This window comes from Formica exsecta, unplaced genomic scaffold (genome assembly GCF_003651465.1).
Source record: "Formica exsecta isolate Colony F162 unplaced genomic scaffold, ASM365146v1 scaffold558, whole genome shotgun sequence".
NCBI lineage: Eukaryota > Metazoa > Arthropoda > Insecta > Hymenoptera > Formicidae > Formica > Formica exsecta.
In genome coordinates, this window is record NW_021852829.1 from 11,994 (window position 1) to 25,850 (window position 13,857).

Sequence of the window (13,857 nt, forward strand, 5' to 3'; positions counted from 1 at the left end):
TTGCGTGTAAATGTGTGTTTGTACAGCGTGAGTGTATGTATAGGTGTACGAGGTGTGTGTGTGTGTGTGTGCGCGCGAGACGAGTGACAGTGACGAGTGCGTATGATGTAGTTGAGCGAGTACGTATAATGTATGTGTGCGAGTACGCAATGTATGCGTGCGAGTACGTATACTGTCGGTGTGCGAGTATGCAATGCCGGAGGGTGCATGCAATGCACCGCGATTGCGCGCAGCGCGGGTCGCGCGTTCGGGTGTTCGGTCGAATATCGATTATTAATCGCGCGGCGTAAATCCGGCAGGAACCGTTAGCTGTCGGGTGGTCCTGCGCGGCCGTGTCGGTTGGCGGTGGGCGGTCCTTCGACGCGTGTATCGATTCCGGATGTCGATCGGTGACGCGGTAGGGCGCGGGACTTAGCGCTCCCGTAGTAATGGCGCGTTGGACGCGTTAATGGCGGTTGCTAACGGTCTGTCCGTGCGTGTAATTGTCGGCTATGATTCGCGTATCTGGATCGCGGGTGGCGGAAGCCGGAATGTATCGGCCGACGAGGAATCCCGTCGGTGGCAGAGAACTCCCTGCCACTGGAACAATGCCGATGCACCAGGTGGACGGAATAGCTAGCGAGGGGCCGAGAACTCTCGGCGGGGTCGAGTACGCCCGATCCCGGGTACCTCTTAATTGTGGTGGTGTCAGGATTGCTCGTAGAGATGTCGCAAACTCTTGGCGGAGGCTGAGTACACCCAACCCCGTTGTTTTTTCTCTTAGGAGCGTTATCAGGATTTCGGAAGGTTTCAGACGTCTTACTGACTCTGCTGGATCGGAAAGGTCTGGTCCCGATAATCAGAAACGCGCTCTATTTATACTAATTCTCCGGCGCGCGCGTCTGCGTAATTCGCGTATTGTTCTAACGGTAATATCTCGAAGCGGCGTGCGCGGCTCGGGTATTTTCGGTAACGGTCGGGTCGGTTACCCGAGCGCGTCGTCGATTCGAGATGTTTACGCGCGCCTAACGGCGGTTAGCTATTTACGCGTTTCTGTTATAGTTAAAAAATGGGCGCTCGGCGCCTCCGCATTTGCCCGACCGGTGTTCGTCGGGCGGCGGATCGGCGGCCGGGTAACGGTGCATTACTGAGAGAGTGATGCATCGTTACAATATTCAATATACAAATATATCTTGTTGCATACCTGTGAATATCGTATACAATAAACAAAATATGTGTGTGTGTGTGTGTGTGTGTGTGTGTATATACATATATGTGTGTGATAAAACATACCGAAAAAATGCCCACGAATTTCTATTGTACTATTGCTGCTCTTCTTATTTTGATCAACAATATTTTTGTATGTCCGCTTCAAGCCAGATATTTTTTATGTACATTGCTGTGCTGTTAATTCGTAGGCTGGATTAGCTTCATTCATTTGAGCAGCAATTTTAGCCCAAATTTTATTACTGCGCTTGAAACCATTTGTGAACTCTTCCTCCTTTTTTCTATATATTTCAATTAATAAATATACCGCTTTGTCTGGCCATACAAATGTTTTTAACTTATCTAAAAATTAAATTAAAAAGTAAACACAAAATTTAAAGATTAAGAAATATTAATATTTATATATATTGTTCTTAAACTTGCATAAACATACTTTTATACAAAATTAAAAAGTTGATTATAGATATTGATTACACAAAAATAAAATACATCTTACCAGCATTGTTTTTGTCAGCGGTTTCATTCGCATCTTCCAATTCAACTTCTGGCTCAATATTATTGTTTTTATTTACAGTGTTATTTACATTATTATTTACAGCATTATTTATAGTATTATTTACAGTTCGTTCCTTTGCAACAAGATTCATCAAAAACGCTGAATCTATAAAAAATAACACAATAGTTAAACTATTACAAAGTTTTGAGCAAATTTGATGCCAATTTGGCAACAATTTGTATTATTGTTTTTATTTACAGTGTTATTTACATTATTATTTACAGCATTATTTATAGTATGATTTACAGTTCGTTCCTTTGCAACAAGATTCATCAAAAACGCTGAATCTATAAAAAATAACACAATAGTTAAACTAACGTCTAACCTATACATTAAATAAATCAGGGTAAAATAATACATTAATTTTACCTTGGCTTGCTTTCTCCATATCTTCTTGACTTAGAAATAAAATTATTATTTCGTTACTTTCTTCTATGAGGACCGGGAATTCGTACAACTGCTGTTCCATCGCAATGAAAAATTTGTTATCCGTTCCGAATTTCGCAAGAAACGCTCAGATTGGAAATAATCCGCGAAAGCGATATTAAAACCGATTATAGTTTGTTCGGAATTAAAATCGATTACTTTTTAATCCGGGCGCGGATTGAACCGATTAAAACCGATTAAAACATAATCCGTTTTAATCCGTTTTAATCGGTTTTAATCGACCATTTTCGGCAGGGAGTCAATGCGCTGGGACGAGTACTAAGAATTCAGTACGGTTAATACAATCTAGGGAATTCTCAGCGCTACCAAAGCGCTTTTATTGCGCGCATTGGTTAAACCGGAACGACTTTCTATGCAGTCTATGCGTTTTATGCGTAAAGCCTATAGGCCCTCACACACAAATTGGCATAGCTGCATATGCATAGCATAAGACCGTCTGGACCAATAAGCATCGAAATAAAATCGCCATATTGATTTGCATTACGTGGGCATCGGCCCCCACTCCTCAACACTCGGTCTAGATATACTATGTCTATGGTTCTAAGAAATTAGCCTAGTGCAATGTGCAATCATCGAATCTGTGTGATTGGCATTGAATATTTCTGATTTTTTCTTGTTCAACATTGCTCATATATGAATAAATAATCTGATATTACATTATACACAGTTTATGTTATGATATAATACCGGTTAGCCACTTTTATCTTGAAGATAATTCCAAATAAAAACATATATAATCGATTGTTTTATTTAAACTATTAAATTATCGAACATTATGAGTAATAGTATGAGGACTACAATTTTAAAAAAGGTATTTTCTATTTTAATATGAAATTACTATTCATTATTATTGAGATATATTACACAAAAGTTAACTGTTTGGAATCACTTTTGATACATTTAATTATCTTTCAATTCATTTATTTTCAGATTACAAAATCCTTACAAAGTGATAATAATATAAACATATTTGATATTGCATCTTATTTGCATTTTAAAACACAGAAAACAAATGGAGTCTATTCTTATTTACTTCCATTAAAAACCAGACAATATGATATGCAAAATAAAGTACATAATATCATAGATAATGATTCAAATAGTATTTTTAATGTCAGTATAGAAAACAATGCAATATCCTTCAATTTTTCCAGAGAGAAGTGCATTAAAGAAATTTTGGAATGTAACTGTTTTACAGTATCAGCTCCAACTTTTGTCAATAATAAAAAAAATGTAATAGTGGAGTTTAGTTCACCTAATATTGCCAAACCCTTTCACTTAGGACATCTAAGATCCACAATAATAGGAAATTACATTGCTAATATCAACAATTTTGTAGAAAATAACGTCAAGAAAATAAATTACTTAGGTGACTGGGGCACGCAATACGGTCTAATTCAATTGGGAATTGATATGGCAGATATTAGTGAGGATGAAATGAAAAAGAGTCCTATAAAAGCGTTATATACAGCTTATGTTACTGCCAATAAATTGGCTGAAACAGATTCGTCTATATTAGATCGTGCAAGAGAAATATTTAATGACTTGGAAACTGGCATAGGAATCACATATGAACAATGGAAAGCATTCAAACAATATACTATCGAAGAATTGAAAAGGACTTATGGTAGAATTGGTATCACATTTGACGAGTATCATTGGGAATCTATGTATAGTGCCAAGAATATGGAGAAAATAATTATGTTAATGGAGAAAATGCAGTTATTAATAACAGATGAACAAAATAGAAAAGTTGTACATCTAGAAAACGGTAAAATCGTTCCTTTAATCAAAAGCGACGGTTCTACTCTATATATAGCTAGAGATATTGCAGCAGCTATCGATAGATTTGAAAAAAATAATTTTGACTGTATGTATTACATAGTGGATAATACTCAAGCCGAACATTTTTTAAACCTGTTGGAGATATTGAGACAAATGAAAATGCCATGGGTTGAAAGATTGAAACATGTAAAATTTGGTCGATTACATGGTATGCGTACGAGAAAGGGAAACATAATGTTTTTAGAAGATATCTTGAACATCACTAGAGATATCATGAAACAGAAACAATTAGATTCGCCTAGTAAGATAATATAAATATTATTTTAATTAAAAATTAAAATATAATGTCTAATATCAATCTAATTACCTTGCAATATTTTTTTCAGCCACCAAGGTTCATCTAGATTCGGCAGATAATAGTTCGGATATATTAGGCATTTCTGCGATAATAATTAACGATTTGAAGAAGAGACGACAACGGGATTACACAATCGATTTAAATGCAGCATTTGATGTAAATTTTTTATCAAAGTGTATGCACAATTACCTAATTTTATATTTAATGTATGATCTGGTTTTTCAATTTTTTTGTAAGGTCAGTTGAAAGGGGACACTGGTGTGAAGCTGCAATACACTCACTGCCGACTCGTTAACTTGAAGCGCAATTGCGGCGTTGCCTTACCTTCGGAATGCGAACCAAGCCTTTTACGAGAAGAAGTTGTCGATGATTTAATCGTATTAATTGCCAAATTCGAAGAGATAGTATTGAAATCATACGAAGAAATGGAACCGTGCATATTAACGGGATATCTTTTTCATTTAAGGTAAGTGTACATTCTACATCAAATGTTTACTATAATTATCTAATTGAGATAAACAGTTTTTTTTTGTTTTTTACATAGCCACGCAATTAATAAGGCCTTCAAAATGTTGAGAATAAAAAATGAATCACCTGATGTTGCTAGTCAAAGACTGTTGTTATTTCATGTTGCTAGAAATGTCCTCGCACAAGGTATGAAATTACTTGGTCTAATGCCTCTGGAGCAAATGTAACGCTGTGAAAAGATGGTGAGTCAAAACACAACGCATTGTTTCTAATCTCGTTGCTATTGTGGAAACTATATATTGTAAAATATACACGCGGAATAATTTTTTTTTTTTTTTTTTTTTTTTTTTTGGACGAATGTAATATTTTTCGAAATAAAATAGTGCTGTTTCATATGATTTTATTGTATGCACAATGAAAATTATTACACCATGTTAGAATAAGTAAATTAACGTTTTTTCCAAGTGAACTTTCTCCTGGCACCTTCTTGACCCCATTTCTTCCTCTCGCGTCTTCTCCAATCTCTCGTTAAAAGACCAGCTGTTCGAAAATAAATAATAAAAATTTTGTTATCTAATATATATTTAATTCATAATAACCTAATACTTTTAAAGCATAATATTAAACAATATATATTATGTATTAAGATATTTGCACGTGATTTCTCGTATCGATTGTTCCTTACCAACTCGCATTTTTTCGAGCAACGATCTGTCTACGAAGCTGCGTAAACCCCATGCGATACCCCAACGCACAACGCCACACTGACCAGTAGGTCCTCCATTATTAACTGTGGCCTCGATGTCCACTTTATCAGTCATGTTCGTAAAAAGTAATGGAAATATAATCTGTAACAGATAAAATTATAAGGCGCATTAGAGAAAATTCATCTAAAATCAAGAGTATAGATAAGTCAAGACAGATCTCTTTAAAAACTTTCTCAATCAGATGTAATTGCATCTCATAATTGGGAATCACAGGAAGTGGTACATCTACAAGGGAGAAAAGTAAATATAGGAATGAATAAAAGTATAAATATATTTAATAAAATGGATGGTAGAGAGAGAGGGAGAAATGCAGAAATAATTTTAATAAAAGAAATTCTAATAAAAGATCAATTATGAAATTAATGTATCGTCGAGATTAGTGTCAGATCATACCGATATCGAATCGTCCGATTTACAACGAGGTGTATTTATCTTTTGCTAACGTTGTTACAACAGTTTCCAGCATTTTGTTCATCTCTAATAACTGCACTCTCAACAATTTTATAGCATCTTCGTTTACTTTCATTGTAGCCATCAGTTTCTCAATCGTCGTTTGTAAGACGGCATCGGAGACCTCCTCGTTCTGCTTCAACCAGGCAGCATGATCGTTTAGATTGACGTCGTCGTTCGCGGAGATGATATTCTTTTGCGCTATCTCGTATGCGGCTTTCATTATATCTTTGGGCAATCGCTTCTCGAGTGGATTAAGCGGTTTCACCACGAGCACGCGTTTCCTATTTTCAATATCGATTTTATGATCCGACAGCCACTTGCGGAAAGCATATGGAATTGTTGTGTTATGCAAGACCATCTCTGTGAAAAGTATCATCTTTGTCTGCCTCACCAGTTTTGTGAGTCCGGCGTGATTCCTCAGACCCTGTATATCGTGCACAGCGATACCGACCAATAGATTCATCAGAATCACCGTGACGAATACTATGAACAGTGTAAAGAGGATCTGCGAGCACACCGATAAAGGGTGATAAATGACGAAGGAGTCGTTTGCCGTCGATTCACCATCCGCTGGATTGATGAGCCCCTCAAAGTCTAGTTCGCCGGCCATCATGGCCAGGACTTTGATCAGTCCGGTGAAGGGGTTATCAAAGGCAGGTTCGCCCGCGAATATCACGCAGAAACTGATGGTGAAGCCTATCAGCAGCCCAGAATACGCCAGCAACAATTTGGCGAACTCGAACTGGATATGCGTGAACATGGCGACGTAGGTGCCGAAGGCTGGTAGTTGGCCTACCATCAGCATCAGATTAGTCCAGGCGCAGAGTATGGCAAATGCACCGACGTAATTCTGCCAATCGTAGGTGCGCCCGGTATAAACAAAGGACGTGACAAACACGCTTATAATCACCACGCCGTCCAGGACATTATCGATATTGGAAAAGTATTGTAAGGCCGATTTGTAAACCATGAAGCCGAATATCTTCCTCGGTATAGTGATGCACGTCAGCACTAGCGCGAGATACCATTGAATCTCGATGAACGGTCTGCGGAAAAGAAAATGAACTGCTCGTTTGCTACCGCATATCTTCGAGTTGTCGGTAACCTCGTTGTGATTGTAACACTTGTATGCTAAAGCGGTTAGCACGTAAGTGGTCATGCATATCACCGTCATGGCATATAGAAATATGCGCAGCAGATAGAGCTTGCGTATCTTTTCCCATTTGAGGTGTAGGAAAGCCATGACCAACGGATGCGACAGGAGGTCCTTCCGATGCTCCTGCACGAAAGTGTTTATGAAGCTGGTTTCGCACTGACTATTGCTAGGAAAGAGAATGTCAAAGTGCAGTCGCATCTCAAACTCACGATTATGCGATACCGGTCGGGTCAGTCTGATCGAAGCGTCCAATCGCTGTCGGAACACATGCAGTGACTCGGGAATCTTTTTCAACACAACATTCAGAGCAGACAGTCCGGTACACGTGGTTGCGCTGACATCGGCGCCCGCCCAAATGAGCGCGTCGACGCACCGCGATTGTTCGTTCAAGGCGGCGATGTGAAGTGGTGTAAAGCCGGTCCGATCAGCCGCGTTTACAAAAGCGCCCCGTTTCAGCAGCAGCTGCACCAACTCGGCAGACGAGTCGGTGCTCATCACGGCGAAGTGCAACGGCGTCCTATGCTCTCTGTCCACAGCGTTGACGCCGGTTGGCGTCGACGACGACAGTAGCTCAACGCATGGTATCGACTGCACAAAGCAGGCCACGTGCAACGGTGTCTGACCTAGGTGATTCTTCTCGACGACGCTGGCGCCGCGTTCGAGAAGCAGTCGCACTGTTTCCACCGCTTTCGCGCGTACGGCGCTATGCAAAACCGGCTCGACCACTTCCTGACAGATGTAATTGAGCTTGGCGCCATTGTCCAGCAGCGTAGCTGCGACTTGCCAGCTGTTGCCCAGCGCCGCGAAATGAAGCGGCGTGTAACGAGTGATGAGACTCTCGTAGTTGACATCGGCGCCTCTCCCTATCAGGTATTCCACGCAGTCGACTCTGTTGCCCAGCGAAGCGGCTAGGATGGCGTTGAGGCCGGTGCGCGGCTCTACGTAGTCGTAATGGGTGCCGGCCTTCTCCAGCTCCGGCAGAAGATGCGGCAAACCGCGATAGGACGCCCAAACGTAAGCGACATTCTGTAATCTCTCGCTCTTGCACGCGTCCGGCAGAGCGCGGCTTTTCTCCATATTGAGTAATAGCCTAGTCTCTGTCGGATCGACGATAGACCATATCGCCGATCTCAGTTTCGTGCCATTCACATAGTGATTCTTGCAACATTCCAGGTTATCGAAGAAGAGAGACTCGTCGGCCGGTGGCGGCACGCCGGCATCGATCTCGATCCGCTTACTATCAGACTCTGATGCCGATCTTATGTCATCGATCGTGATCTTTCGCGAACAATCCTCTGCCGCGTACGCGCATCTCAAGGATCTATAGGTGGAAGCCAATCTCACGGAGAGCGAATCGTCCTTCCGACGATTATTGAAGCTGGAGTAGAGACGTTGTCTACCCTCATCGAGGATAATCGGCAGCTTCAAAGTGTCCGTCTTGAGACCCGTCTTGTTTTTTACTCCTTCCGAATCTCGCTCATTTTTGTACATGCTGGCACGAATTGAAATTTATTTATGATCGAGGATAATTTTGCCGATTAACAATATTTCGCTTCTCTCCCTATTTTTTTGAGTCAAGTTCGAGGACACGCATTTTTTTTATTCGATCTCGTTCAAATCATTCGCAATCTAGTGACTTGGTCGTTGGTATTTTTACAGTCGTTTTTTCCTGTTATCTCAGCTATTTCCGCATTCTCGCGGGCAAGGACTCGTATTCTAGATCTTATCTCGTTCGAACCATTTGTGATTATAATAATCCTGTCATCTCTGTTGCTCCACGTGTCCTTCTCAGAGTTATTTCAGTTCTCAAATATTTTATCGTGTTTAGTTTCCGATATAAGTGTCCGTAATTGAGCACCAAGTAGTTATCGATGATTCTCACGAAGAGACATCCCGATTACCGATTTAATCATATTTTGCATTCATCCGAATAATTTATGATGGATAAAGTTGCTTTTTTTGGGCTCCGATATGTTTTATATTCTTTCTTTCACGCGAGAATATATATCTTTTCATTAATTAAATAATATACTGCATTCACACACACATTTAATTTTATTGCGCTATATTTTAGCAATCTCTCTTGATTTGCATTAGTAATATATTTTATCGTTTTTCGTTTATTACTAAAGATCCAACAGAAGTGTCAATACTGATTTTGTAAATGTGTATTATTGTAGCATATTAAAAATATTCATGGTGCGTCTTAATATGTCAAGACTTCAAATAATAAGAGCCGAATTGTTTTTCACCAACTTCACGTTCTCCTCTCTTCTCTTCATATAGTCGCCACTTTATCTTCCCGTTTACCGTTCCTGCTTTTGGGGATCCGTATTTATAAGAGTCTAAGAACTGACCGAGAAAAATCCATTTGAAATTCAAAGACGGACGCCGAGAAGGATTTCAGGCACATGTCCTAACATAAAGAAGATACGTCAGCTCGAAATGTCTTGTCATGTCATTGTCGAGCTATCTTTATCATTGCCCGCTCGGCGATCTCGCGAGCATTATAGACGGACTTGACCGGTTCATACGATCGCACTACACGTACTGCACGACGTGCTTACTTTGCGTACATCTTTGCCAGTCGATCGAATGCTCGAGAAGAAGAATTCGAGAGCAGGGAGGTAGAAGCGCGACAGACAAAATATATAAATATAAAGAGAGATGTAGGTCGATATCGAGATCTACTTCTCGTACATACGGTAAACTGTCCTGCTAAATTCCGGTTTGATCTGAACGATGCTGGAAAGTACCGCTGGAAAGACGCTCGATTTTCATTCTAGGACATGTTATATTTGTTAATGTTTTATTATTTATATCTGCTATCGTTCAGAAAATACTCTTAGATGCAGATATTTGCGTTCTTAATCATGTAATGATAAAACCGTGCTTCTCTTGTTGAAAATCAATGAGGATAAAGACTAAATACATAAAAGATAAGAAGACTCTTTGCGATGCATGAAAAGTGCTTATAATACATAAATTGAATTCACTAAGCACGTTAATTTTTGTGGTAAACTCTAATAGTTTTAAATAGCTTATAAAATTTAAATAGAGCTCATTCTCCATTCAATATTACGAAAATCCAGCGGTAAATCAATCGTCATTCGTTATTCCTGCCTCCGTTTAATTTGCTGTTCATTATCTATTTCTTTATCCGATTTTTTTTTGGTATATTGCAGAAAATATTTTGTATTCCTTTTTCTTTTCTTTCTCTCTCACATTGCCGAATTTTTTTATAACTTCTCGAGTCTGAACTGCGTATATCTCTAGTCGAATACCTTTCACTGCGTGATCGCGAATATGATATAATGACTTGTTTACGTAATTTCTAATTTTGTATTCGTTTTGAGTATATATGCAAAATCAAGAGATATTTTCGAATTGCCTAAAAATCTGAAATTGATGTACGAAATCGCTGGACATGAAATATGTATATTTCGTATTAGTACTTGTTTCAATAAAAATAACACTCAAATTCGAGACACGGAATAGTCTTACGTTGCGATTTTATAGGAGCTGACAAGAGAATCCTTCAGTCCCACGACGCGATGAAACGTGTAATAAATTTTTTACAAAACTCTTTTTCCAGCCGACCAATTCGGTGAATTAAAAAGCATCAAACTGTGTGACGGGTAAATCTGATAGATATAGCACAGAAAATAGCATTCGTTTAAAGTACAAAGTTTAACGTTTCTAAAATTTAAGCCTCCACTACATTCCTCGCTAAGAGATAAATCTCTATAATTTAACGTCCTCGTTTCATCTCGTTGCCGGATGAATTATCCTATTTTGAAAGTTGAGATCGGGCGAGAGAATTTATGCATAATGGAACCGGTTTTGACTATCAGCCGACGCATACTATTAGCATTATATATATTCTTCGAGTCTGATTGAAGATCTTAAAGTGAAAGAAATTTCACTACCGAGAAATTTAAGACTTTTTTACTAAATTTAATCGATACAGGTTTTACTCATATATGTAACAATAAATATTGATGAAAAATATGTAACAATAGTCCGTGTATAACTATTTTTAGATTTAAAATTTAATGTAATTTTACAAAAACTGATTTCTCTCATTGAAGAATATATAATAATTTAAAAATATTATATAATAATAATAATGAAAAATAAGTAAAAAAAGAGAATGAATATTGAAAGAGAATGAATATTAAATGAATGTTATAATAAAAAGCAGACAGACGTAAAGCCATAAAGCCGTAAATTAAATTATACCGGTCTTAAAATAATATGCCACGTCGGTTAATTATATATAGATATTGACTTCGGAAATAAGGAAATTTTTCTGACGGATCGCACATCTTATAAAAACGTGCACAACTGTGGAGGAATGTTTAGAATAATGTAGATTGTCCTGTTTTCTCTAAGGTCTCGTCAATATATGCTTGTTAGCATTCACGTCACGAAACCCACGTTACTTTGGAGATTAGGAATACTAAATACATACTAAATATTCGAAAATACATGTATTTTACAGTATTGGAATAGTTTTTCTCTCGTAAGGGAATATCTTTTATAATTGCACAAAATAATTTATTTGCATTTATTATGCAAATATAATATTTCTTTTTTTAAATAAAAGATTCACATATATAAAGATGGAATTAATACAACTGATATTGGATATACAACCATACAACCATTTGTATCACAGAAATAAAGCAAAAAGATAAACAAGTACTTTCTGAAAGATATAAAACGCATAGAAATATCGCGATTTTGCGATATTTTAATTATTCATCGTATATCTATTCCTGAATTCCAAATTTCGAAGCACCTCATTGTAAACGGAATAACGATTGAATCATCGACTTGAAGCGGAATTCATTTCGAACTTTCAACGAAAAGAGTTCCATCATCTTGACAATTTTATTTATTTATATCCTGTGTTTTTACAAGCTCTTGAAGGAGGGCATTATTTTTTTCGCAAATTTCCTTCAGTTCCGCGATATTATCTCTGAATTTGTTACAATCCTGCATCAGCGTGTCCTCGCCGATGCAACGACGGCACGCGTTTAACTCGCGTTTGAGACTCGCTTTTGTGTAATAACTTTTCTTGCGCGTCGAAGTGAAACTATTCTGCCCGTCTGCTTCCTTGGCGATATTGTAAGAGGCCTCGAGAATGTCGCGCGGTAATCTCTTCTCCCTGGGGTTTAACGGACGAACAGTCAGGACGACGCGTAAAGGCGATGGTAAGAACAACGTGGCCCATCGCATAAACTTGAAGCGTTTCGATGGCGTAAATCCCAAAATTGCCGCCTCCACATTGTAGATCAATTTTGTCTGACGAACGAGTTTCGTGAGACCGGCTGTCTTTTGCAGGCCCTTGATGTCGTGTACGGCTATGCCAATCAATAAATTCATCAGCACGATCGTCACGAACAGAAGGAACAATACAAAAAAGAGTTGAATTATGAGCTGGAATAGGAAGGTCAAGTGTTCGAATTTGTGATAACTATCATACTTTTCGAATGTATGGTAACTCTCATTCTGCGGGAAGAAGAGATTTTCGAAGTTTAACTCGCCGGTCATCATCGCGAGGACTTTGGTGAGACCAATGTGCGGACTGCCGAACGATTTGGTACGTGGAAATATTACACAGAAGCTCGCCGTGAAACCTACCAACAGACAGGCGTAGGCCAGGAGCAGCTTGAATACCTGTGCTTGTACGCTGGTAAACATGGCGACATATGCGCCGAACACCGGTAGCTGCCCGATCATTAGCATCAGATTGCTCCAACCGCAGAGCACGGCGAAGGCGCCCAGATAATTCAGCCATTCGAGATTGCCATTTTCCCCGAATTTGTCCATGATCATGAACGACGTAGCGAACACGCTGAGTATCACGAACCACTCGACCAGGTTCTCGATCTGCAAGAACTGTTTGACGGATCGATAACTGGGAATGACGCTCACTTTGCGGAAGGCCTCCAATACGCTGAGTACCGCCAACACGTACCACTTAGACTGGAGTAGCGTTTTGCTTTTGAAAGCATGATAGGCGGAATTCTGATGACACAATGACATATTTGTTATAGTCTCGTACATAGATTCTGATATATTTGTTGTAGTCTCGTTAATAGATTCTGATATATTTGTTGTAGGCTTGTATGTAGATTCTTTGTAACAGTTGTGAGCCAGAGCGATTATCACCCAGCTCGTAAATATTAGCATGTACAGCAGATAGAAGAACAATCGGGCAGCGTAATATTTTCGGATTTTGTGCCATTTGAGATGGAGAAAAGACTGACATAGTGGATGTTCCAAAATCTCCTTGTAGCCCTCCTTTACGAAGGCATCCAGGTAACCGATTTCGGGCAAACGACTGAATCGGTTTCGTCGATGTTGCAATAGTGGATGAAAATCCAGTTGCAGTTCGAGTTCGCCTGCAAATCCCTCCCGGTTTAAGGTGAGAGACGCATCCAGCTTACGCTCGAATACGTCTAGGGAAGTCCGGGTCTTACTCAGGACAACGGACAGAGCGCTGTTACCGCCGATAGTTCTCGCGCTGAGGTCTGCCTCGCACTTTATCAGCATGTTAACGCATCGTGATAGCTCGTTGGAGGCAGCGATGTGCAGCGGTGTGTAACCGTATTTGTCGGCTTTGTTCACATTCGCTCCTCGCTTCAGCAGG

General features: G+C 39.3%; 3 protein-coding genes across 4 annotated transcripts in view; 1 reads left to right on the top strand and 2 right to left on the bottom strand.

Moving 5' to 3' along the window:
• Positions 1-1,281: 1,281 nt before the first annotated feature.
• Positions 1,282-2,291, bottom strand: LOC115242036 (bifunctional serine/threonine-protein kinase/NEDD4-like E3 ubiquitin-protein ligase). The gene is made up of 3 exons (XM_029818046.1): positions 2,132-2,291; positions 1,703-1,867; positions 1,282-1,548 (listed from the first exon to the last, which is right to left on the bottom strand). Exons 1-3 carry the CDS (start codon positions 2,229-2,231, stop codon positions 1,367-1,369), a joined length of 447 nt encoding a protein of 148 aa, XP_029673906.1. The 5' UTR covers positions 2,232-2,291; the 3' UTR covers positions 1,282-1,366.
• Positions 2,292-2,732: 441 nt separating this feature from the next.
• On the top strand, positions 2,733-5,158 carry LOC115242033 (probable arginine--tRNA ligase, mitochondrial). 2 transcript variants are annotated; one of them, XM_029818040.1, is made up of 6 exons: positions 2,733-3,020; positions 3,140-3,280; positions 3,364-4,295; positions 4,381-4,508; positions 4,595-4,818; positions 4,897-5,047. In XM_029818040.1, exons 2-6 carry the CDS (start codon positions 3,264-3,266, stop codon positions 5,045-5,047), a joined length of 1,452 nt encoding a protein of 483 aa, XP_029673900.1. In that variant the 5' UTR covers positions 2,733-3,020; positions 3,140-3,263. The 2 variants fall into 2 exon arrangements, with proteins under 2 accessions (XP_029673900.1, XP_029673899.1); XM_029818039.1 differs by having other exon boundaries at positions 3,140-4,295; positions 4,897-5,158.
• A 385-nt stretch (positions 5,159-5,543) lies between these two features.
• LOC115242048 overlaps positions 5,544-13,857 on the bottom strand; it is an 11,763-nt gene continuing 3,449 nt past the window's right edge. Inside the window, exons 3-5 of the mRNA XM_029818061.1 lie at positions 12,102-13,854; positions 5,981-8,699; positions 5,544-5,668 (exon numbers count right to left, since the gene is read on the bottom strand). Of these exons, the coding sequence (XP_029673921.1) occupies positions 6,000-8,699; positions 12,102-13,854 (4,453 nt within the window). The 3' untranslated portion in view covers positions 5,544-5,668; positions 5,981-5,999. The remainder of the gene's footprint in view (positions 5,669-5,980; positions 8,700-12,101; positions 13,855-13,857) is intronic.

Coding starts and splice junctions, on each gene's coding strand:
- LOC115242036 (XM_029818046.1), bottom strand. CDS start 2,231: ATGGAACAGCAGTTGTACGAATTCCCGGTCCTCATAGAAGAAAGTAAC. Junction 1,868..2,131: donor TATGGAGAAAGCAAGCCAAG/GTAAAATTAATG, acceptor TATTTTTTATAG/ATTCAGCGTTTTTGATGAAT. Junction 1,549..1,702: donor CGCTGACAAAAACAATGCTG/GTAAGATGTATT, acceptor TTTAATTTTTAG/ATAAGTTAAAAACATTTGTA.
- LOC115242033 (XM_029818039.1), top strand. CDS start 2,985: ATGAGTAATAGTATGAGGACTACAATTTTAAAAAAG. Junction 3,021..3,139: donor GGACTACAATTTTAAAAAAG/GTATTTTCTATT, acceptor ATTTATTTTCAG/ATTACAAAATCCTTACAAAG. Junction 4,296..4,380: donor GAAACAATTAGATTCGCCTA/GTAAGATAATAT, acceptor TATTTTTTTCAG/CCACCAAGGTTCATCTAGAT.